The sequence below is a fragment of the Dasypus novemcinctus genome, chromosome 10, assembly GCF_030445035.2.
Source record: "Dasypus novemcinctus isolate mDasNov1 chromosome 10, mDasNov1.1.hap2, whole genome shotgun sequence".
Taxonomy (NCBI): Eukaryota; Metazoa; Chordata; class Mammalia; order Cingulata; family Dasypodidae; genus Dasypus; species Dasypus novemcinctus.
In genome coordinates this window covers 44,164,197-44,190,834 of record NC_080682.1, presented here as the reverse complement: position 1 = coordinate 44,190,834, position 26,638 = coordinate 44,164,197, and the positions used below count along the sequence as shown (strand labels likewise).

Genomic DNA, 26,638 nt, shown 5'->3' with positions numbered 1-26,638 from the left:
CACAGATTCCATTCCTGGGGCCTCCTAAAGAGAAGATAAGCAGCCACAGAGAGCACACAGCCTGGACACAGACAGCAGACAGCGACCTCAAACAACCAAGGGCCAAGGGGAGAATAAATAATAAAATAAATCTTAAAAAAAAAAAAAAGCATATTTAACCTCACGTATCTTCTATGTATTATATTTTTACATTCCCAATTGGTCAATTTTAGCTTTCTTTTTTATTTTTTTTAAGATTTATTTATTTATTTTATTTCTCTCCCCTTCCTCCCCCCCCCCCCGCCCCAGTTGCCTGTTCTCTGTGTCTATTTGCTGCATGTTCTTTGTCCACTTCTGTTGTTGTCAGCAGCATGGGAATCTGTGTTTCTCTTTGTTGCATCATCTTGTGTCAGCTCTCCGTGTGTGTGGCGCCATTCCCGGGCAGGCTGAACTTTCTTTCACGCTGGGCAGCTCTCTCGACAGGGTACACTCCTTGCGCGTGGGGCTCCCCCACGCGGGGACACCCCTGCGTGGCAGGGCACTGGTTGCGTGCATCAGCACTGAGTGCGCGCCAGCTCCACACGGGTCAAGGAGGCCCGGGGTTTGAACCACGGACCTCCCATGTGGTAGACGGATGCCCTAACCACTGTGCCAAGTCCGCTTTCCAATTTTAGCTTTCTAATGTCACTGCTAACATTTCTGAATAACTAATTTGGAACATGAAGGATTTAGTTATGAAATAACACTGAAAATCTACATGAGTAATAGGACCTATATATATTATTTGTTTCATGTGCACAGTGGGCATGCAATAATAATTTTTTGAAATAGGTGCTGACCTACTCTAACAGGTAAAAGAAGGAGACTGAAAATACTTTCCATAGAAAACAATTTTTAACAAGACACCTGGCTGTTTGACATCATTTAAGCATAGATATCATAATATGAAAATTAACTACATGATCTCTAAGGTTTTTTTTAGATCCTGATTTTAATAGAAAAGAACATAGTAACTTAGCTTAGCTAAAACCACAGAAGAAATAAGTAATCATGGTGATGATACCCCTTTCTGCTTTAGGGATACCTAACACGGTGCCTGAAGAACCTAAGATTTGGAATCTCAGTCTTCCTTTGCATAACTACTATTTCATCTGTTTTGTTTTGTTTTGAGGTACCAGGGCAGGGATTGAACCTGGGACCTCATATTTGGGAGGCTGACACTCAACCACTGGGCCACATCAGCTCCTCTAAGTTGGTTTTCCCATTTGTTTTTTTTTTTTTTTTGGTTTTGTTTTTAGGAGGAGCTGGGAACCAAGCCCTGGACCTTACATGTGGGAAGCAGGAGCTCAAATGCTTGAGCCACATCTGCTCCCCGTTTCTTGTTTCTCTATCCTGACCTGTTTCTGAAAGACAGAAAAAACATTTAGAACAGGTCCACATGGAATATAGACATTTTAACAAATCGAAACCTAATTTTGATATTAAACATATTACCATAGAAAAAACTAAAGGGTTTTAGAAGTATTTTAGGGGCCACAGAATGTTTCTGGTCTAAGCTATCACTAACACAAAGATAGCATTAGGAGGTCCTGGTGCCTAGGATTAGGCTGTTTGGTCTCAGGGTTTTTGAGGGGCCAAGGGAGCTACCTTCTTCTAGAGAACCATTTTAGATTCTGAGATGCTTTAAGATAGGAGAAGACTAAATAGCAATATCAATAAGGAAGACATAAGATATACCGAATCTGTTCTTTTCCTACCCTTATTCTCCCAGCCAATTTTAAAAGGAAATAATCAGAGTATACTGCATTCCAGATTAGAAACTTCAAATTTAAAGACAGATTATAGTATAATAAATATTTTTATTAAGAGATCCATTACTACCAAAGACAGAACAGAGCTTCTGACAGAAACACAGTGCTAATAACCAAATCAATTCATTAGATCTCTAAAATGATAAAATGAGCATTCCATTTGCTACTTATAAAAACACACAATGCCTACCATCCCAAAATAGGCCAGAAATAAGGAAAAATTGATCATATAACAATCTAAGTGAAAGTCAAATTTTATAAAAGAAAATTATGAAACAAGCTAAAGACAACGTAAAATTGAGGATAGTTTAATTCAGTTGAAGAATTTTGATACTTTCACATAAAATAAATACCAAAGGATGCATTTTCTCCAAGATATAGACCATAAACAAAATCACAAGAAAGTCAAGTTGGCATGATCTTCACTCTGACAGGATCATATACTTAGTATTTCACTAGAGCTACTTCTAAAGCATCTTATGTAGATGGTACTGGGAACAGGATGTCAGATTAGAAGGCCTGCCAAAACAGAACAAACTAGTGGTTTGGCTAATTCAGTTTTCCAAAGCATATTATAGCCACTTATCTCTGAAAGAGAGTCCACATATGAAAAGCTTCATGGCCAAACAGCAAGAAATTCTAGGATTGAAAATAACTTATTACATAAAAGAAAAGTTATTTTCTATTTTCAGTTTTTATGCTTGTTTAAAAACATAAAGCCTTTGCTTTTACTTTAGTAAAATGGCACCTAAACAAAGGTTTGCTTTAGCCAGCACTTTAAAATATAGAAAAGTACACTAGAGGAAAGCAAGAGACAAAGAGCTGAGGGGTGCTTTCCAAGAAAAGGTCAATTCTTAATCTGAGAACAGATCAGAAATATTCCCTGTTAATCTTCATTAGGAAGGGTTTTAGATAAAACAGCCATGCAACATACTCGAAGGATAAAAGTACTCAATATAAAGTGCCATACTCGAGGAATAACAAGCTTTTTCAGGCCAGTTTACTGGTGGTTGTGGCATACCAAGTGAATTCCAACAGTTTCCATTTCTGTTCAAACCAGGAACCCAAACTCAGATTAAAATGTTCTAGTTATTAAGAGAACTAAAGGAAAAATAAAAAGTCTTACCTTAAGGCCTTCCTCAGTGTCTCTATACATGCCACTATGATCTTGGGGTTCTTATTATCCAGGCCTTTCAGGAGCTCTTCTTGCACAGCCTCTCCTTTCTCAATCTCTATATACATTAGACAGATTTCTATGCCTAGCTCCTTGGCTTTGGCTTTAGGCTGGTTGAACACTTTACTTACAACACCTGATACAACTTCGCCTGTAGTTCTGTAATATAGATTATAAACAATCACCACAAAAACAAAAACCACAAACTTTAGTAGAAAGAACTGGATAAAAGTCATGGAAAGGGGGGTATAAGATAAATGCTTAGGAATAAAGGAAATGAGTGTCTAATTTTAAAATTTATGTTCCAGTACATTTTTGAAACTATGCAAACTATAAAAGTTTAAGACATGTCATACCAAAGAATCAGAACCACACAGGGATTTTTAAAAGTTATATACGTCTGTGTGTGTATATATATTTAAATCCCTGTTTAAATGTTTACAAACACAGAAAATTCAAACAAGAAAGCAAAAATCCCTTGAAATCTCACCACCTAGCAGAAACTACTTTTGACATTTTCCTGTGTATCTTTTTAGATATTTCCTTATGCATATGTACATATGAATATACAGGCATATTTTACAAAAAGAGGGTTAAAGAACACTTTTATTTTTTAACATTTTTTAAAAATTCACTTAAAACTTCTTAGAACAAGGGAATTTCCTCACAGAGAGAATGGATATGCTGTACCTTTAATAACAAATGACTGCTCTCAACTACATGGCAAAACTTTATCAGAACTTTTATTGCTTTGAGTTTTTTCTAAATTAAATAAAGCCTAAACTATTGGGAATTAGAAGACTTGAGTGGGCTGAGATTACATAAAAGATTTGTCAAAAAACAGATTCTGAGATCAGAAGAAAAAAAAAGAAAGAAAAAGGACTGGTTTCACATATAGCAGGGGAAACCAGGTGATGCTGAACTAACCAAACCCTCTAATTAAAGACTTACTACAATCTTTGAAGTAAGAGAAGTATATATTCCTTGTACAACTAAGTCTAGGGTCTGAAAACTTTTTGTATGAAGGGCTTTTTTCAATGACAAAAAGGCTAGAGTTAGAAAAATCAGGTTTATAGAGTATGGGGGAGTGGAGTGACCAGAAAGCTCTATAAACCACAGCTGAAGTAACATAGGCAGGGAGTCAGAAGTTGTCTAGGCAGCATTACCTCCCTCAAGAGATAAAAATTCTTAATGATCACAGGGAGAAAGATGTGATTTTGGAATCAACTTGCTGGGAACCCTTAGAGAAAAAGATTTTTTGTAATGTCCAAGTGCTTTGAATGGAATTCTGATAATTTGCTGACAATTTCGGTTTCTTCCAAAAGTGACTGAAGACTTTCCCTTTTAGTGTAGAATAATTTCCATACAAAAGTCACAAAAGGAAAATAACTAGCTCATTGAACCTTGAAGTAAAAACTGAAGTTTAGATTTCTGATTTTCACCTTCACTTCAGAGAGCTCATGTACTTCTATAAACAGGTAAAGAAAAAATGAAAAACAAGTATCCAAGAGCTATGAAAGAAAATTAATGTATGTAAAAAGTCCTAGTAACTAAGGATAGTTATCCAAAAATATACAATAAAGTTAATCTTAATTTATGTAGCACCAGACAGGCACTTTTACCAAAATAATTAGAAAGAAACTACTTACTTTCCTGCTACATGGGCATTTTCAACATAAACAAGTGAAGCTTCCAATCCTTTCAACTGAACCACTGCATTGGAATCTGTCACAAATTTTTTGATCAATCCCAAAAATTTGGACCATTCTGGGCTCTTTTCATCCTTTATTTTCTGGAAGATCTTCAAGGCTTCTTCATACCCACTTAACCTTGCTTTCCACAGCTAAAAGAAAGGTAATTTTTGAAACAAAACAAAATGTAATGATATTATTGTCTACTATTAATTTTTTTGGGGGGGAGGTGGCATGACCATATCACACTAGGTAATTTAAACAAAGGATCCCGTGATTGGAAACAAACAAAAAAAAAGTTTAAGAAATTCAGTTTTCAAAAAAGCCTTTTTAAGTATTTAATATTTACGATACTCTGCCAAGACCATCTAAAATTCATAAAAGGTCTTGAAAATATCTCCCTTTATAAATAAAGATTATTTAATACTTGTTTATAATATGGTGTCAAAGATGTGACAATTCAAACATGGAGAAATCATTCTGCTGAAACTGTTCAACCTTCAAAGCGCCCTGTTTTTCAGTTGTATTGGTATAATCATTAGGCAGCCTTATACTACTCTTTAAAATTTTTAATCAATAGTTTATTCATCTTAGTAAATTTCACATAACTTTATTGAGCTATTCTTCTGTTTTCATTAACTTATTTCCTTAAATATATATTTAACATAAAAAATACAGTTTTACATTTTAGTAGTAGAGAAGGACATTAACAACCATACAAATAAATTAAAAATTAAAGTTATAAGTGCTACAAAGGAGAAGGGAGACTTGGTGCTATGAAACTATATAACAGGAGGCTTATTCTGATTGAGTTAAGAAAAGGTTTCCCTAAGAAAGGGGTGATAAGAGCTGAGCTCTGAATAATAAGTAGGAATTAACCAGGAAAGGGTGATAAAAGAAGATTGCAGGAGAGGGAACAGTATATGCAAAAGCCCTATGGCATCAGGGAACAACATATTTCCCACTTTTTTACAGAAAGAGAAAGGGAGTATGGTACAAAATGAGCTGGAGAAGACTAGTAAAGGCCAGACAATGCCAGACTGTAATGGCCAAATTAAAGACTCCACTCCTTATTATAAGAGCAATGGGAAGACAATGACATGCTTTGGGGAAGGATAAGTGAGAGGTTAGTATGTGTGCTTATCCAATTTGTATTTTGAAAAGATCACGATCTGCATTGTGTTGAATGTGCAAAATACCGTGGTTGGCTTTGGTAGAGAATTAGATTTTTTACTTCAATACTCCAAGAGAAAGAGAGTTAAGGATCAACATATGATTGAAAAACAGGAGAAATTATATATTATTTGTTGAAATGAAAATATAATTGTAGCAGGCCTATAATCACAGAAAAAAACCTTTTCTTTCTAAGGAAAGAAAGCTGCCCAGTGTACTACAGGATGCCTTTAAGCTCTGAGGTAGAAGGCCCTACCTATTCTGCAGCTCTAATTAGAGTGCAGTATAATATAAATTAGCATCACAAGTTGTCCATTCACTAACAATTTAAACCAGAAATCTCCATTATTTCAGTTTCAAAAACATATAATAAATGCAAAAGTAGGGACACAAGTGGAAAAAAAAATTCACCAACTCTACTGGATTAAAAAGTTTTTAGCACATACTAACCAATAAAGATTGGAAAGTCTTCAAAAAATTTATGTATTTTGCCTGCCCCTTTCTGAGAGAAAAGATATTATCTATCAAAATAAAGCATTACAAATAGCTATCATTCTAAATAGGTTCCGAAAGTCTCCCCCCAAAATTGTTTTGTTGAAATTTAACATACTATATATTAGCAATAGCTAAAATAATGAATCAAAATGAACTAGGTCAAAGTTACTCAGGCTTTATCTGAAGAGACTGATTTTAAAGCTAATTTATTATACAGGATTAAAGAGTAGCTCTATAGAGTATACAGGGACCTGGGCTCCAAATTTCTACTCTACATATATAGAATTGTATATATACAACTATGTGGGTTAACTTATTTATTGTGTAATTCTAGAAGTCATCAACTATAAATCTTGAACAATCAGATTCAAAATAAACTTTAAAGAACTGCCAACAACCTAAGAGGGTTAATCTGGGAAACTTCTTCACTAATTTTTTAAGTAGAATAAATTTATGGGGGGGATGGAGTTCTACAATCTATTAAATGGCAGTTACTTGTTGCTTTAAGAAAGATTAAAAATGAAAGAAACTTAAGAGATATAGTTGGGGAAAAACAGGATAATCTGAAAAAAAAAACCCTAAATAATGAAAAAAATATTAAAACATATATATGTATATATATATATATATAGTTTTCTTCTTAGCTTAAAATAAGCCAGAATAAAAAGATTAGTTGCTTCTGAGGGTAGATAGAATACTGATTATATAGATCAGAGAACCTAAAAAATGTTGGAGTTCTACAACATAATTCAAAACACATCTCCAAATAAAAGCTTCTATACAATGATATGTTACTAATTAGCTACCCTGAGCATACTGTACATACAGAAGAAGAAAAAATTAGCCAAAGTTAGTAGTATTCTACAGGTACAACTTGCTTTCACTTCATTCATGTATTTTCTTTGAATTTTTCCCAGAGACTCAAAGAAAAAAGTTTTCATTGAGCCAGAAAATTTAGATAAAATAGCTAATATTTAAAAAGACATCCATGTTTCTGAAGCTGCTCATGTTTCCACATGCTCCTAAATAAGTCAATTGGCTGACAAAACAAGCCAATGACACTGAAATTTCAGTTCCAGAAAATTCTCACCTTGTGTTCACATTTCTGATCAACTGGCAGTTTCATCCACTCACTGTCATCGCCCATTGTGCTTCCAGTTTTTCCTTAGAATTAAGAGTAATTCCTGGCCAGATAAAAATAGATATCTATTAAATCTAGCAAACAGTCTCAAAACAAAATGACTTTTCAGGGGATGCTTATTTTATCATGCACATATCGACAAGAGAAAAAAAGCCCATTCTTTGGTCAGACCCCATTTTATTGTATTAATAGAACATTCTAAAAAAGTCAATTTAAAAAAATCTAAATCAACCTAGAAAGGATGGATAACGATTTTTATATATTTCCTCAAATGGGAATGTCTTAGATACATGACAAAACTAGAATCCAACTGAAAAGCTGAGCTACTTGGCTTTTTAAAAAGTCAAGAAGAGTTTCAGAGAAGGTCATGCTTTCAACTAACCTAAAATTTCTTAAAGGAAATAATCAAAATGGAAAATCTCGTTGCTACCTAGCTCTTTATCTAAACCTGGTATACTTGAGTCTAGTCAAAATGTTTATATAAACTAGCAGAATATTAAATTGCTGATAAACAATTCCTATATATTCTTTATATTAAAGCCATTTCTTAGTAAAGTTTATAGTTAATATTCCTTTAGCAACCTTACACTCTATGCACATGTTCCTAAGAAAGTCAACAGTATAACATTTAAACAACACCTTTTTTTCTGATTATAAAAGTAATGTAATGTTAACTACAGAAATTTTGAGAACCACAGAAAATATGTAAGTATTAAAAACACGATTTCTTTATCTATTGGCAATCAAGATGAACACTCAAGAGTATGTCATTCCAGCCTGTTTTTTTTTTTTTAAAGGCACCAGGGGCCAGGGATTGAACCCAAGACCTCGTATGTGGGAAGCTGGCGCTCAACCACTGAGCCACATTGGCTCCCTGAGTTGGTTTATTCGTTTGCTTGCTTGTTGTTTGTTTTTAGGAGGCACCGGGGACCAAACCTTGGACCTCCCATATGGGAAACAAATGTTCAACTGCTTAAGCCACAACTGCTCCCTTAAGGCTTTTTTCAATGCACATGTAGTATATAAAATATACGAAAAAAATGGGAATAATTCCATTTCATAATCTTTTTCTTATAAAGTCACCAAAACTTTCCTGTATTTGAGAACATATTTAAAGGCTGCATACCACTTCATTTTATGAGTGTACCATAACTGCCAACCCTACCAGTGTATATTGTAAGTTTCTTCCAACTTTTCAACATCATAAATAACATGTAAGACCCCCACATAGTAGAGCTCCTGTTTCTCTCTCCATCCCAAGTCCTGGCCTGACATAAAATATATTTTCAACAAATATTTGTTGAATGTATAAACTACTATAAATCGGGCACTTTGCAAAGTACTTTTTTTTCCCTTTTGTTTTTTTTTCCTTACAATGTACTTTTTAAACATTAATTCATTCTGTACTAACAACTACACAAAAGATAGATATTCTCATCATTTTACACCATGGGCTCACGGAATTAAGAAACTTACCAAAACAACAAAAACAAGCAATGGGATCAAACTAGGATTCAAAGTCTATATACCTCTTATATTATATCTTGTGACCTCCCATAAAAATGAGAGAACTATCCCAGGGAAAGTATTATATTCAAATAAAGATTGAAATTTAGAAATTTATTAGAATAAGGGGAACTTTCATTAAGAACACATTCCAAAATCCCTAGGCCCCCTGTGAAACAGCGGAAGTATGGTTTAGAGTATAAGTCAAACTTTAATAAAACTCAAATACAACAATGGTTGGAGTTAAAAGAGTATGACAGTTTGGAAAACAGTATTGCATTATCTACAATGAAGATGTACATAATCTACCACCCAGTAATTCTATTCCTAGATATATACCCTTGAAATTGATGCCAACTGCATCAGAAGACCTATACAACGAAGTTCATAGCAAGATTATTCATAACAACCAAAAATTGAAAACAATTCACAAATTCATCAAAAAGAGAATATCACACAGGGTACAATATTATATATACATTGAAAATGAATGAATTATGCAGTGATTCTCATAGTTTCGGTAGTGAAAGACTAATCTTTTAAAATTTTTCAGTGCATTGTACACCGACAGATACATTTGTAAAATAAAAAATTATTAGTTCCTATGTATTTTGAAAGTTCCCACTTGGCCCAGTGGTTAGGGCGTCCGTCTACCACATGGGAGGTCCGCGGTTCAAACCCCGGGCCTCCTGGACCCAGGTGGAGCTGGCCCATGTGCAGTGCTGATGCACGCAAAGAGTGCCCTGCCACGCAGGGGTGCCCCCCGCGTAGGGGAGTCCCACGAGCAAGGAGTGCGCCCCGTAAGGACAGTCGCCCAGCGCGAAAGAAAGTGCAGCCTGCCCAGGAATGGCACCGCCCACACTTCCCGTGCCGCTGACGACAACAGAAGCGGACAAAGCAACAATACGCAGCAAATAGACACAGAGAACAGACAACCAGGGCGGGGAATTAAATAAATAAATCTTGAAAAAAAAAAGTTCCCCAACTAATTCTAAAGTGCAGCAAGCAGGAAGTGGATTTGGCTCAACTGATGGAGTGTCTGCCTACCATATGGGAGGTTCACGATTCAAACCCAGCGCCTCCTGACCCGTGTGGTAAGCTAGCCCACGCACAGTGCTGATGCGCTTAAGGAATGCCGTGCCACGCAGGGGTCTGCTCTGTGTAGGGGAGCCCCACACGCAAGGAGTGTACCCCATAAGGAGAGCCACTGTGCATGATAAAAACACAGCCTGCCCAGGAGTGGCACCACACACACGGAGAGCTGACACAGCAAGATGACGCCACAGAAAGAGACACAGTTCCCGGTGCCACTGACAAGAATGAAAGTGGACACAGACGAACACACAGTGAATGGACACGGAGAGTAGGCAATGGGGGAGAAATTAAAAAAATAATCATAACGTGCAGCAAAGGTTAAAAACTTCTAAGTTACCTATTTAAAAGTTTAAGTTGCAAAAGTAGTTTTTCCTTTATGACTCTTCAAAAGGAAACACTCTATGAAAGCCTGTAAAACATTTTCCAAGCAAGAGAATGAGAACAATATTTGATTATCAGTTTCCTATGAGTTCACTGGAATACTTTTTCTTTCTTTCCCTATTGGTTCTATTATCCTTTTAGAAACATGAAGAAAAAGGCTCTGCTTATATAAAATTTAGAAAGGCCATCTTTAACTTTACAGCTTGGGTTTTAAAAATTTGTTTTGATTTAGTTTTTTACTTTTTTTCTTTTTAAAGATTTATTTATTTCTCCCCACCTCCTTGTTGTATGCACTTGCTGTCTGTTAATTGTATGCTCATCTTCCTTTTAGGAGGCACCAGGTACCAAACCCAGGACCTCCCATGTGGCCTAATTGCTTGAGCCACTCTGTTCCCTGCTTTGTTATGTCTCTCATTATGTTTCCCTCCTAGTGTCTCTTGTTGTGTCATCTTGCTGTGTTAGCTCGCTGTCTTGCTTGTCTTCTTTAGGAGGTACTGGAAACTGAACCTATGACATGTCATATAGTAGGCAGGAGCCCAATCGCTCTAGCCACATCTACTTCCCTAATTTTTTTCTATTTAAAGGAAAGGACTCCTTCATACCAAAATTTCCCCAGTCACTGAAATTATGGATACAGTATTTGTTTATACATGTGGTGCTGGAACTCTAGAGCTGTCTTTGTCTTCCTCCCGGATTGATATATTAAGAAGAGAACTTCACTAATTTTCCCTATCGTTATTTTATTTTTAAAATTAATTTATTTTGTGTGATCTAAGTATCTTTAAAAAAAAAATAACTAAAAAAAATTTTTTTTAATTAATTAAAAAATTTAAGGGACGCAGACTTGACCCAGTGGTCAGGGCGTCCGTCTACCACATGGGAGGTCCGCGGTTCAAACCCTGGGCCTCCTTGACCCATGTGGAGCTAGCCCACGCACAGTGCTGATGCGCGCAAGGAGTGTTGTGCCACACAGGGGTGTCCCCACATAGGGGAGCCCCACGCGCAAGGAGTGCGCCCCGTAAGGAGAGCCGCCCAGCGCGAAAGAAGTTCAGCCTACCCAAGAATTTTGCCGCACACATGTAAAGCTGATGCAGCAAGATGATGCAACAAAAAGAAACACAGATTCCCATGCCGCTGACAACAACAGAAGTGGACAAAAAAGAACATGCAACAAACAGACACAGAGAACAGACAATTGGGGTGGGGGCAAGGGCGCGAGTGGGGGGGTAGGGAGAGAAATAAATAAATAAATCTTAAAAAAATTTAATGTGTGACATGTAAGTATATGCAATATGTAGGAGTTATGCAGCATTACAATAAAATCGATGCATCAACACATCACCCCAATCTAAGAGCTAGAACACTACCAATAATGCATGTTTCTTTCCTACTTTATCCTTCTTCCCATAGAAACATTTTCCTGAAGTTTGTTTAGTTTCATGCTGTAATCATATATCCACATATCCCTAAACAACAAAATTAATTGTTGTGGCAGTTTGAAATTATGAATCTCAAAAAGAAAGATTATATTTTTAAATAAGCTATTCCTTTGGATGTGATACCCTTGATTGTATTAAATTCAGTTGAGGGGTCTTTAATTAGATTACCTGGGCATGACTCAGGTTAAGTCCCTACTCCCTTGCTAGGTCTGATATAAACAGACACTCCCCTCAAAAAGATACATGAAAAGAGAGAACTCTTCCATTTTGATCCTGCTATAAGACAGAAAGGAGAAAGCTCAAACAGCTAAAGCCCCAGGGAGAGATGAACCATTTTGATGACAGCTTACAGCTGACCTTGGGAAGAAAGCCGAGACTAATATAGGGAGCCCTGAGAGAAAAACCCTATGCCAGCCTGCAGCTGAAATCAGGAAGAAACGGAGCCTCAAGAGGGAGAGGAACCCAGAAGGGAAGGCAGAGATGCGCAACCATCTTGCTTCAACCCATGGCAAATGATTCTGGCGAGAAAGCAAACAAGTTGGGCTTTTTATGGCCTTGTAACTGTAAACTTTTACACCAAATAAATACCCTTCATAAAGCCAACAGCTTTCTGGTATTTTGCATCGGTAGCCCTTTGGCCAAATAATACAGTTGTGTTTGTTTAGAGCTGTTTATAATCTTCTGTAACTTGCTTTTTCTCTCAATATTTTGTAAAGTTCATCCATTTGTATAGTATAGTTCAGTGCTACTCAAAGTGTGGTCCAAAGACTTGTACTGGTTCACATCCTATTATCATTCAAAGGTAAGTACAGAAATTGAGGCAAGTATTTAGAAACTTTCATTGTGCTTAGTCTTTTTTTTTTTTTAATGGTATTTGAGCAACAGAAAAATGTTCAACATGGCTAAAGTATAAGATGCAACAAGGAGAATGAGACTTTCAGTGCAAAATGAGACTGGAGAGTAAGCAAGGTAAGATCCTGGAAAGCCTTATAAGGCAATGTTAAGGAATCAGGAATTTACTTTAAAAGCAAAAAGAAGACTTAAAAGGATTGTTAGTAGGAAAATTACATATGCTATTAAAATTGAGGGAGCAGAAATAGCTCAAGTGGTTGAGCTCCTGCTTCCCCATGCAAGGTCCCAGGTTTGATTCCTGGTACCTCCTAAAACTAAAACAGACAACAAGCAAACAAAAAAGCCAACTGGGGGAGTCACTGTAGTTCAGTGGTTGAGTGCTGGCTTCCACATACAAGGTCCTGGGTTCAATCTCTGGCTCTAATACTTAAAAAAAAAAAAAAAAAAAAAGAATTTCTTTGCAAATAGAAACCACAAGGAGATCCTACTTCATACCCATTAGAATAACTATTACAAAAAAAAAAAGGAAACTAAAAAGTGTTGGAAAGGATGCAGAGAAAATGGAACTCTTGTGCGCTGCTGGTAGAAATGTAAAATGATATATTTGCTGTGGAAATAGTCTAATTGCTTCTCAAAAAGTAAGACCTGGAACTCAGTTCTGATACATGCTACACATGGATGGACCTTGAAATCAATATGCTCAGTGAAATAATTCAGACAAAAAAAGATAAATATTATATGATCCGGCTTATCTGAGACATCTAGCATAAGCAAATTTCAGAGACAGAAGGTCAATTAGAGGTTACCAGGGGCTGGAAGGAGGTGGAAATGGGGAGTTACTATTTAATGGTAATAGAATTCCATTTGTGGTGATGTGGTGGTGATGGTAGCACAGCATTGTAAATGTATTTAATGCTACCAAACTGTACAATTAAAAATGGTACAAGATCAACCTGCAAACATCACCTTTGTTTCTAATACACAAGTAATGAACAATGTGAAGAGGAACTTAAGAAAACAATTTCATTTACAACAGCATCTGAAAAAAGTAAAATACCTTAGAATAAATTTAACCAAGGATACAAAAGACTTGTACCCTGAATACTATAAATCCTTGCTGAATTAAATTAAAGAAGTCCTAAATAAATGGCAAGACATGTCATGTTCATGGACTGCAAGTTAATATTGTTAAAATGAGCAATTAACAATTACCCAAGAAGTATTACAAATGCCAAAGATGGAGAGGCTTCATTTGTGGTCAGTCTCTTATCTGGTGTGACAGTGCTGGCATTTCACGTTGAAACAGATGACCCAGATCTTCCAAAAGAATATCAGGCCAGCAAAGACTACCAAGCAGTAGCATATTCATCTCTCAGCCAAAGTTACCTGTACATTGACTGGACTGAACACTATAAAGCTTTGCTTGTGGGAGAACACCTGAATGTAACTGTCACCTCCAAAAGTCCATATATTGACAAAATAACTCACTACAATTACTAGATGAGGAAACTGAGGACAGAGAAGTTAAAAGACTTGCCATGGTCACTCAGCTCATAAGTGGAAGATTTTGATTTGAACCAAGGGCCTCTGACTCCTGATTTGATACTCCATTCACCAAAGAGAGAGCACCTACCTACTCTGCAGAGAAAACCCAATTAAATTCTTATGGCCAAGTCCCCCCCCCCCCACAAAAAAAACCAAAAAACCCCCCACAATTACCCAAAACAATATACAAATTCAATGCAATTCTCATCAAAATCCCAGCAGCCTTTTTTTGCAAAAATGGAAAAACTGTTCCTCAAATTTATATGAAATTGCAAGGGCTTTGAATAGCCAAAACAATATTGGAAAGGAAGAAAAGGTTTGGAGGACTGATACTTTTTGATTTCAAATTGTACTACAGAGGGAAGCGGACTTGGCCCAGTGGTTAGGGCGTCCATCTACCACATGGGAGGTCCACGGTCCAAACCCTGGGCCTCCTTAACCTGTGTGCAGGTGACCCATGTATAGTGCTGAGGTGTGCAAGGAGTGCCGTGCCACACAGGGGTGTCCCCCGCGTAGGGGAGCCCCACGCCCAAGGACTGTGCCCAGTAAGGAGAGCTGCCCAGAGCAAAAGAAAGTGCAGCCTGCCCAGGAATGGTGCCGCCCACACGGAGAGCTGACACAACAAGATGATGCAACAAAAAGAAACACAGATTCCCGTGCCACTGACAACAACAGAAGCGGACACAGAAGAAGATGCAGCAAATAGACACAGAGAACAGACAACCGGGGGGGGGGGAGGAAGGGGAGAGAAATAAATAAATCTTTTTAAAAAAATTGTACTACAAAGCTACAGGAATGAAAACAGTATGCTACTGGCATAACAATAGACAGACCAATGGAACAGAACTCAAAGTCAGCAATAGACCCACATATCTATGGCAAAATGATTTTTAAGAAAGGTGCTAAGTACATGCAGTTGGAAAACTGGATATCCACATGCAAAGGAATGAAGTTAGACATCTTACCTCATATAATACAAAACTCAAAATGGATCAAGGATCTAAATATAAGAGCTAAAACTATAAAACTCTTAGAAGATAACATAGGGGCAAATCTTCATGACCTGGGATTGAACAATGAATTCTTAGATATGACACCAAGAAAATGAGCAACTAAATAAACAATAAATAAATTTGATTTCATCAAAATTAGAAACTTTTCTACACCAGAAGAAATAAAGAAAGTGAAACAACCACCTATACAATGGAAGAAAACAGTTGCAAATCACATATTATACGATATGTGATAATATCTAATCAGATATATATTGTCAAGAATATATAAAGAACTTTAACAACATAACAACAAAAAGACAAACAACCCATTTAAAAAATGATCAAACAACTTGATTAGACATTTCTACAAAGAAGATACACAGGCAAGCAGGTATGGCTCAAGTGATTGGGCTCCCGCCTACCACATGGGAGGTCCAGGTTTGGTTTCCGGTGCCTCCTGGAGAGGATGAGCAGGACAGTGGGATGACGTGATGGGCTGGCGCAGTGAGCTGACTCAACATGATGACGCAACAAGAGACACACAGAGGAAAACATAATGGGAGGCATAGCAGGGCAGGGACCAGAGGTGGCTCAAGCAATTGGGCACCTCCCTCCCACATAGGAGGTCCTAGGTTCAGTTCCAGGTGCCTCCTGAAAAAAAACAAACACAAAAAAGACGACCAGCAAACAACAAACAGACACAGCAAATGAAAACAATGAGGGGGTGGGGAGAAATAAATAAATCTTTCAAAAGATATACAAATGGCCAATAAGCACATGAAAAGATGTTCAACATCATTAGCCACTAGGGAAATGCAAATTAAAACCACAATGAGATACCACCTCAAACCCACAACAATGGCTATTATTTTAAAAACAGAAAATATGGCAAGAATATGGAGAAACTGGAATCCTAGTCCACTGGTGGTGGGATTATAAAATGGTGCAGCACCACTACAGATCCTTCTCAGAATATTTTTAAAATGCATAAAATAAAATACCTAAGATTATAGAAAGCTAATTATGTTAAAATACAGTTATCAAAATATTTAAAAGTAAATAACAAATTGATCTATCCACTAACAAATTAAGTAAAATCTAGCAGCAAGTTTAATAACTACAATAATTCTGAAGTTATGATGAGCCAAAGTACTTTGAGATATCACATTTTCATAATCACATTTAATATCATGATATGAAAATTACTTCTATTGGTGACAAAGCCACAAGTTCAATATTATTGTGGTTTACTGCTTACATTTTTTTTTTTTTGCCTACATTTTTAATAGAAGGAAAGGCTAAATTTCAGTTAGAGATTAATGAAAATAAAGATGTAATTATTTTCCCATCCAAGTTCGGACTCTGTGAATTCTAACCCCAAGTTTAATCCCCTGATCTACAGTCTTTCAAATTCTATGATCACACGATGACTCCTTACTCTCAAAGATTTTAGAGCAGTGTTTACAATCTTCCCACAATTTCTCTTAAAATAACTATGACTACCAACCCCATATTTTACTAGCACTTTATACATATTGTCACAATCATTCCCTTACTTGAGACTCTGGTGAGGAAGACATTTAATTACTTCTAGGTATTTCATAATAGAAATACAAGCTCACTGGTACACTACCTCATTCTGGTTTCTTTCCTCTTTTTTTTTGTATTATTCTTAATTATGTGGCTTTTCCCTACTGAACTATAAAAGTCTCCTGAGCAAGTGCTCTATCTTATTCATCTTTAAATCTTCACAAGGCTCAGAGGAAAAAAAAAAGTGGGCTAAAACATGTATCATTATCCTTTTTTTACATATGAGGAAACAGGTTTAGTAGGTTAAGTGTCTTGCCCAAGGTCACTTAAATAGGGGATACTAGGATACTAGACTAGAAGAGGTTTCTTAATTCCTAGTTCGGTGAGATTCCTCCAATTTACCTACATATGGCTTCTAGATATCTATATTAAAAAAATTCATTATTTTATAAATAATAAGATTTTGGATGATAACCTACTCACTGAAATGTAAAAAGAAAACAAGATTATATGTTTTAAAAGCAGTTTATTTGCCCCAAAGTACAGAGATAATTTAGAGAAATTTAAAATATTGTTAATTTGGAAGGGGAAAGCAACCCTAATCAACCTAATAATCAAGCCAAATTACCATACTGGGCCTTAAAACATTGTTTATCTGCCTTGGGATAAGAGAAGAATTACCAGTGTTAATTGTGATTTGGGGTTAGCAATACAGTCCAACTCCTCCCCCTGGCAACCCTCATTCCCTTGAAAGTTGATGCTACCAGTTGAAAAGGAAAACCTTTCCATGAGATTAACAAAAGACTAAAGGGTGGTAGACGATGTTCTCTATGATTCATCTTAGTTCTAAATTTCTAGGCTAAAGCTCTCTCAAACTTGTGTGTGTGTGTGTCATTAAAATGATCACTTGTTTGGAAGTTAAACGTTGCACCTATATACAAATTTTAAGTAATAATGATCATAATGGAAGTTAAAGGGCTTGGAAACATTTAAAATATACTATAGAAATAATTAAGTAACCTCAGTCAGCATAAAACAGAATATGTGTAGCATTAAAACATCACAATTTCAAGAAAGGTCACACAAATTAAAGGCCTGAATGATCTTTAAAGAAATGTAGTATTGTTTTCACTATACACAGGAAATTAAAACCAAACTATGGGAGTGGATGTAGCTCAAGTGGTTGAGCACCTGCTGGGTTCAATCCCCAGTACCTCCTACAAACAAACAAATGGGAAAAAAAAACAACTCTCCTTGGGGAGCAGTGGGAAGTGGCTGAGTGACTGCTTTCCATGTATGAAGTCCTCGGTTAATTCCCCAATACCACCTAAAATAAAATAATACAGCAAACAAAACAAAAACAAATGTTCATAATAGCCAAAAAAGTGAAAACAGCCCAAATGTCCATCAACTGATGGATACATACAATGTCATATAACCATATATGGAATGTTACTTGGGCAATAAAATGAAATGAAGTACTGATACATGCTACAATATGGATGAACCTTGCAAATATTTTAAGTGAAAGAAGCCAGATACAAAGGACCACGTACTGCATAATTCCATTTACATGAAATGCCCAGGAGAGGCAAATCTATAGAGGCAGAAAGTAGATCATGATCACCTACGGCTGGGGAGGTTGGGAATTGTGCAATGATGGCTAAGGGGAAAGTGGTTTCTTTTTGGGATAATGAAAATGTTCTAAAATTCATTGTGATGAATCCCACAACATAACAACAAAAAGTCAATCAATCAGGAGTATATGTAGCTCAAGTGTTGAGTGCCTGCTTCCCATGTACGAGGTCCCATGTTTGATCCCTGGTACCTCCTAAAAACAAAACAAACATAAAAAGAGCTCTCATTGGGGAGCAGATGTAGTTCAGTGGTTGAGTGCCTGCCTCCCATGCATGAGATGTATGAGGTCCTGGGTTCAATGCTGGGTACCTCCTAAAAACAAACATACATACATACACACACACACACACGTATACATATATATATTTGTCCAATTAAAAAATGGACCAAGGAGTTGAAGTGACATTTCCCCAAAGATACACAAATGGCCAATAAGCACATGAAAAGACGCTCAACATCATTAGCCATTAAGGAGAAATGCAAACCAATACCACAAAGAAATACTACTTTTTACCCACTAGGATGGATATGATTTTTTAAAAATGGAAAATAACAAGTGCTGATGAAGATGAAGATGTGGAAAAATAGGAACCCTTGTACATTGTTGATGGGACTACACAAAATGATGCAGCTGCTGTGGAAAACAGTTTGGCAATTCCTCAAAAAGTTAAACATGGAAATCGATTTATGGGTATATACCCCAAAGAACTGAAAGCCGGGGCTTGGACAGATATTTGTAGACCAATGTTCATAGGAGCATTATTCACAATAGCCAAAAGGTAGAAACAACCCAAATGCCCATCAGCAGAGGGATAAACAAAATGTGGTATATATTCATACAATGGAATATTATTCAGCCACAAAAAGGAATGAAATTCTGATATAAGCCACAACATGGCTGAACCTTGAACGCATTATGATAAGTGAAATAACCCAGCAACAAAAGGACAACTATTGCATGATTCCACTTATCTGAAATATCTAGAATAAGCAAATTCATATAGACAAAGTACAGTAGAGGTTGCAAGGGGCTGGGGGAAGGGAATGGGGAGTTACTGCTCAATAGGTACAGAGTTTCTGTTTGGAGTGATGAAAAAGTTTGGGTAATGAATGGTGGTGATGGTAGCACAATATTGTAAAAGCAACTAACAACCCTGAATTGTATACTTAAAAATGGCAAAATTTTATTATGTATTTGTTACTATAATACATCTGTTTTGAATTACAAAAAAACTGAGCAGATGTGGTGATGGTTGCACAAAATGTGATGAATTAATTGTATGGTATGTGAATTATATCTCAAAGCTGTTAAAAAACAAACAAACAAACAAAAAACCAAGTTTGACAAAAGTTCCTAGGAGATAAAAATGATTTACTGAAGCTAGCAATCATTTACATGTACATGGGTTGGCTGTAAAGGGTGAGTCTTCTCTAATAATAAGATCTAATAACCCCATTCCAATTTTTACCTAAAGCTGTCATTCACTGAATTTCCCTTTGGACAAATCTCAAGGAGTTCACAGTAGTACAAACAAGGCATGTAAATAATCATAATATGAATCAGGTTGTGAAAAGTGCTATAAGTAACAAATAAAGGCCATGAACGTTCAAAGACGGATTGACACCAGTGAGTGAGGAATGGTCAATAGGATGTCACCTGAGCTCAGTGATGAATGTTAGGTGGGAATTTTCAAAAGATAAGCTTGAAAGAGGGGATATTCCAGACTGAGGAAATAAGAAAGGCAACATGTTTTGAAGGTAGGAAAGTACTGAGGCATGTTTAAGAAACACTGAATGCTCCATTTACAGGAGTGTAAGACCAGAAAAGAAGAATAGGGTCAGATCATGGAAAGTCTTTAATATCAGTCTAAACAGCAAGGGATGTCAATGAATTGAAGCAGGGAAGTAGATCATATAAACCTTAGAAAGAAAAATCTATGTAGAATGAACTGGAAGGGAGAAAAAGTAGAGACTTGACAGGAAATTATTGCAGAACACAAAACTAAGATGAATAGGAGCTGGAAATAGGAGCCTTGGCAGTAGAAACAGAGACGGTAGGCAGGGGAGTCTGATGGGAGTTACCTTAAAAAGGAAGAATCAATAAACCTTAGATTTGGGAGTCAGAGAAAGAGTCAAATCTCCAGATTAGGTGACTGGGAGAATAAAGGTACCAATGTCAGAAAAATATGTCAGAAGGATGTTCTGGGTTGTTTGTTCCTGGGGAGTGAAGAAGAGGTGAGGAATCTGATGAGTTTGATTTCAGACTGAGAAATAGGATCTTTGAGTGGTGGGAAATGTGGCAATAGGGATGAACAGTGGGGTTCTGGACTTTATAAACACAGACATAGGAAACAATTTTTACTACATGGTAGTGTTCGAAGTCTTAAGAGAAATTTCAAATTATTCAGAGATCTCATGAGGTTTTACCCTAGACTAATGCAGAGACAAACAAGGTCAGCTAAAATAAATCTGTTCTATAGAAATATTATTACCTTAAACCATTGTTAGATCTAAAAACTGTCTTCCGAAGAGCTCAAATAGTCCACTACTGATGAAAAGGGTTTAGTTGTAACTGTTTCTTTTCAGACCAGAGGTTAGCAAACGTTTCCAAAGTTATATATAAAAAAGCAGAATATAGATTAAATCCTGACCTGTCCAATTTTTTAGTTCAGTACTCAGATAAATAAGAAATTATCCATTAAATAAGCATCATGTATGATCAAAGATTGTAGATCTCAGGGATCTATGCATTTTCTCATACCTTTACCAGCTAAAAGTAAGATACAGAGAGATTAAGTAATGAGTAATGTTAGAGTTGAGCCTAGAACTATGTCTTCTTAGTCCACCATCTGAGGGTCCAAGTATGGTTTCCTTCTCTTTTAAATTCCTGTGTTTTGACAGTCTACAGGAATATAATTACAGATTAATTTAGCCTTTTAGACGGGAAGTACAACTGTTTTTATGGCAAATTCCCAAGCTTTTGACCTACAAAATATCTTCACTATAACAATAAAGGAGATCTGGATTTGATTACCATTCCTAGACTTTTACTTCTGGCTAAGAATTTGCTACCACAGAAACACAGACTAAGTTAGAGAGGAGTTAGAGGAAAATTTCCATCCACTAAAAAAGGAACCTCTTTGAATGACAAAGGAGGTATGATGATAGGCTCGTTCAAAAAAGAATAATAATTATAAAAACAAAGCTAAAACAGAATGCAGGTACATGCCCAGAAATCTTTACTCCAACCATATCTGAAAAGGGCAGCTGGATTAAAGAAGCATAACAATTATGTAACTGTCATAGAAAATTTAAGATTTTTTTAATTTGGCCAAGGCCAGACAAAATCCCATCTCTAAGTAGCAAGTCTTTCCCTCTAATTAAAAAAACAAAAACAAAAACTCACTCCTCCCAGGCATTCCTCATTAACAAGGTTTTCCTCTTACTGGAGCAGTCTATATTATCAGGGGGCTAGAAATCGGAACTGCTTCTCTAGAAGGTTATCTCAATAAACTTGGATGTGCCTGGGACAGTGGCCTCCCACAATTCCTTCAGAGAGGGGAAGGGATAGCGAGCTGTCTCTTTCACATCCTGCTACTCAAATCAGCAGGAAAGAAGGTTAACTAGACACTCTCTAATAGATGATCTCTGGAAATGTCTCCAAAAGGGGGGACCAGACACCAACACAGGCCTCTGGGGAAAGAGAAAGCTAAACCGGGCTGTGAATTGGGTCAACTTTGAGTTACTGCTCAATTGTACCAAGACAGCTGAAAATCTAATGCTTACTCATCCTGAAGCTACCTAGACATCTCCAAATCCCAGGCTAAGTACCCAAGGCCCAGGGCACTAAATCCATTTCCACCCACCTAGAAGCTCAGCTGGGTTATACTATGGTAAAAGCAATCCTCTCCTCACCCCTACGTAGGAACCAGGTTGGGGCAAAGCCAGGTCGTGGGCACTGCAACCACTGCACATCCAAACAAGTACCCGAGGGCCGCTGTCATCACCCAGAAGTAGAGCAGATGCCCCAGGCTTTAGCTCACTGCAGCCGGCATTGTTTACGCTCTTTCGCCGCTTTAACCTCTGATAGGCCAGGAAAGTCCCTTGTACTTGTCCACCGGGACTTCCGGCACGGGTACGGGATGCTTGACCTCAGCCGGCAGTTTGACACTTACGCTCCCCCCGGCAGGGAGAGGTCGGGGGCCCTAAGGTGCGAGCAGCATCAGCAGGAACACAGGGGCGGGCGGTGGCGAAATTGGTGCGGCGGAGCCTCAGGGAAACGCCTCCTCCAGGGGAGGGGCCCAGACCTCCACTGTCTTGCCCGCCCCACCCACAGCCTCCTTCGCGCACACTGAAGGCTTAAAGGGGCCGCTGCGTTCCTTCCCAGCGGTTGGTAGAACTCAGGGTGCTGCTTCCAGTCAGGGGGGTTTTCAAGGCAAGAGGTAAATAAAAAACCAACCAGGAAGACTCCATTGCAGTTGGGTGGATTTTTTTTGTGTGACAACACAGGTAATGTTCTAGAAACAAAAGAGATGACCAGTTTCTACTATCACAATCCTAATCTCTCCTCTAGGAGAAAAAAAATCACTGCAAAGAAATAAATAGTCAAAGCATCAGGTAAATCTATATAGCCTCCAATATGTAAACTGCTTATTCCATTAGCCTCCCTTAGACCAGAGCAGTTAAGAGTGTCTTTCAAACCTCAAATCTAAGGCCCAGAACAGAAATCCCGCAGCCTGCACTGCTTCACCTTACCCTTTCACCAACATCCTTCTCCATCTCTACAATAAGATTTTTAGAGTATGAAAATTCCAGACAATGATAGAAGATGTGTAGGAAGATAACAGAGGCCAAAATAAAAAACATTTCCCTCCTTGTGAGTAAAATGTGATCTTTTAAAAATTGGCCAAGAATGCACTACAAGCCTATGTAGGTAAAGAAATCTTGCAAGCAAATACAATTTCAATCCACAGCCACCTAGTTTAATATGAAGAGTACTTGCAAAAATACTAGTAGAAACTGCATTGACATCTCAAGAAGTTAATCTTGATTTCTGCGATACCCTTAGTTTATCAATGAGTTTTAATTTTCATTATTGGAGTTATTTTTTTTTTTTCTTCAATTTTAGCTTCCAAGGTTTGGGGCATTTTGTGTCTCCATCATACTGACAGGAAAGTAATTAATGGTTTATTAAGCCTGTATTCTTCCATTTACTCTAGATGAATAAACAGAACTTACTAAAGCTTTAAGCCATCATGAAGACTAATATAGAAATCAATTTAGTGAGACTAAAGACCCTTTATTATAAGTACCCTAACATCTCTGCTTCCAAACAGAGTTTCAATTAGAAATTTAGATTCCAGAAGATTACTCTACAGGGAACAGAGGTGTTAAGAGAATGCTAAGCTAAAGCTACTACAAAGAGAAACTGGGACTAGAATAGTCTAGTTTTGAACAGCCATGACAATCTCATTCTAAAGTTCATTTAACTGTGAATGATACTTTTGAGTTAGGTAATTAAGACCTTTCATTACATCCCCAAATTTATCACACTGTTCTCTGGATAATGGTTTGCAGATCAGTCTTCCTCACTAGACTAAGAGCAACTCAAGGGCAAGGGCTAGAATGTATCTTAATCAGCTTTGTCGGAAAAAGGTTTTGGCCCAGTGGTTAGGGCGTCCGTCTACCACTTGGGAGGTGCGCGGTTCAAACCCTGGGCGGTTCAAACCCTGGGCCTCTTGGACCTGTGTGGAGCTGGCCCATGCGCAGTGCTGATGCGTGCAAAGAGTGCCCTGTAATGCAGGGGTGTCCCTGTGTAGGGGAGCCCCAAGCACAAGGAATGCGCCCCGTAAACCCAGCGCGAAAGAAAGTGCAGCCTGCCTACACCGGAGAGGTGACTCAACAAAAAGAGACACAGATTCCCCTGCCACTAACAACAACTGAAGCGGACAGAGAAACAAGACATACCATATAGACACAGAGAACAAATGGGGTGGCGGGGGAGGGGAGAGAAATAAAAAAAAATCAGCTTTGTGTCCCAGAGTGTGATACAAAATAAATACTCAGCAAAATTCCAAAAGGTATGTATGTATGGCTAACACCTTTGTTGTATAGCATCCTAGAGATACACAAGTCCAGATAATCTCATGAGCATAGCACAGTGAGTACATGTGCACATGCAAACATACAAACGGATAATAACCTAGTGCTGTGCTTATTAAAAATTGGAGGAAAAAATCCACTTATTCGACAGCTTAGTCTCAGACATCAGGGCTCAAAATTATTATAGGGATTTCTATCTTTTGTCCCCAAATGCACAGACATTTTATATAAATATCCCTGAATAATTCTTGGATTTATTATCAAATTTGACAGTCCAAACATAGCCATCTTATTTTGATTATTGCTTCCTTTTCGTTCTTATAGCATGAAGAGATTAAACTGCATATAAAACCTTTGTAATTCAACAAGCTGCCAGTTAGTATTACTCTCCTTAACATGGCAAAGTGGAAACTGTTAAGAAAATAATTTAAATAAATATTACATAATATTTGGTCAAAATCTGGAAGAGAACATGGGAAAATGGTAATAACTCATGTATTAGGAAGGCACAGAGGTTAAGCAATTTGCCTAAGGAGAGAGTCAACTAAAAATTGTAATGGGGAAGTAGACTTAGCTCATTGGATAAGCATCCACCTACCACATGGGAGGTCCAGGGCTCAAACCCAGGCCTTGTTGACCCATGTGGAGCCAGCCCACCCGCAATGCTGATATGGGCAAGGAGTGCTGTGCCACACAGGGGTGTCTCCCGCACAGGGGAGCCCATGAACAAGGAGCGCGCACTGTAAGGAGAGCCGTCCAGCGTGAAATAAAATCCAGCCTGCCCAGGAGTAGCGCCACACACACAGAGAGAGCTGACGCAGCAAGATGACGCAACAAAAAAGAGATACAGATTCCTGGTGCCACTGACAAGAATAGAAGTGGACACAGAAAAAAAGAACAGACTACTGGGGTTGGACGGGGGGTAGGTGAGAGAAATAAAAGTCTTTTAAAAATTTTATGATGATTAAATGAGATGAGCTTGATCATGTTAAGAATCTCTTGACAAAAAGAAACAGACACAGAAGATCACATAGCGAATGGACACGGACAGCAAAAAAAAAAACCTCAAAACAAAACAAAACAAAAAGCACAGTGGGGGGTGGGGGGAGGGAGAATTTCTCCAAATGTTTATATTATTCTCCTACTCATATATACATTTTTATTTGTTAGATCATATGAAGCTACTCTGTGCGAGGCACTCACCTAGGTGTTATGAATAGAGTGTGTAATACAGTGGCCCTAGGCAGGGTATTAGAAGAGGGTATGACAGAGGCACCAAATTTAGACTAGGTAGACAGGGAAGGTCTCCTGAGAAAGCAATTTTTAGGCTGAGAACTAAAGGCATAAATAGAGATTAGGCAGGTAAAGACATAACAAAGGGGTTATCAAAGAATGTTTCAGGTATGTGTGCAAAGGCCTGAAAGAGCAAACAGCAAAGCAAACAAACAAAAAAACAAAACAGACACATGACCAGGTGGCTAAACGGGCAGAGAGAATGGGGCAGACTGGAAAGTACCAGATCATACAGATCCAAGGGCTTTATGCAAGTAAATAGTACTAACAGACTGCCTGGTAAATACTAAGCACTAAGTAGCTATCATTATTTAGTATTATAATCATTATTCCAGGGTCATTTAGGGATTTTAGATTGAATTTCAGACTTAACCAAAGCCAAATTTCAGCCTTCTGGTCCAAGAACAGCCTAAGTTAGATTATGGCTTTTAGGAACAAGTAAAGGAAGTCTTCTCTGGTCTAAAACAAACTGCTTCTATTCCTTTTTATCTGACAGAAAGCAGATTCACTGTTAGCTGACCATTCCGAATACCATTTGGTAATACTCCAGGGCACTGTCCATATTTTGTTTGGAGGGGGTCTCCCATATTTAACATTGGTTAAAATAAGCAGGCAGTCTTCTAAGGCTTAATTTTTCTTTTTCTTTTTTTTTTAATCTATTGTACAGAGATTTTTGGTATGGTATCTGATATTTATTCCCAAATGAAGTGCCCGCATTAGTTATAGATCAAGATGTTTTCATGAGTTTTTTTCTTTTTAAGGCATGTGTCACATAAAAAAGGACCAAATGAAAAAGTA

At 37.4% G+C, this 26,638-nt stretch overlaps 1 protein-coding gene across 4 annotated transcripts in view; it reads right to left on the bottom strand.

Moving 5' to 3' along the window:
- CKAP5 (cytoskeleton associated protein 5) overlaps positions 1-26,638 on the bottom strand; it is a 111,439-nt gene that overhangs the window by 70,169 nt on the left and 14,632 nt on the right. The window contains exons 1-4 of one of the 4 annotated variants that reach the window (XM_058306264.1): positions 22,361-22,749; positions 7,414-7,507; positions 4,614-4,807; positions 2,917-3,123 (exon numbers count right to left, since the gene is read on the bottom strand). In XM_058306264.1, the coding sequence (XP_058162247.1) occupies positions 2,917-3,123; positions 4,614-4,807; positions 7,414-7,470 (458 nt within the window). In that variant the 5' untranslated portion in view covers positions 7,471-7,507; positions 22,361-22,749. Of the gene's footprint in view, positions 1-2,916; positions 3,124-4,613; positions 4,808-7,413; positions 7,508-22,311; positions 22,750-26,638 lie in introns of those variants that run through there. The other 3 variants (XM_058306265.1, XM_058306262.2, XM_058306263.1) reach the window with 3 other exon arrangements.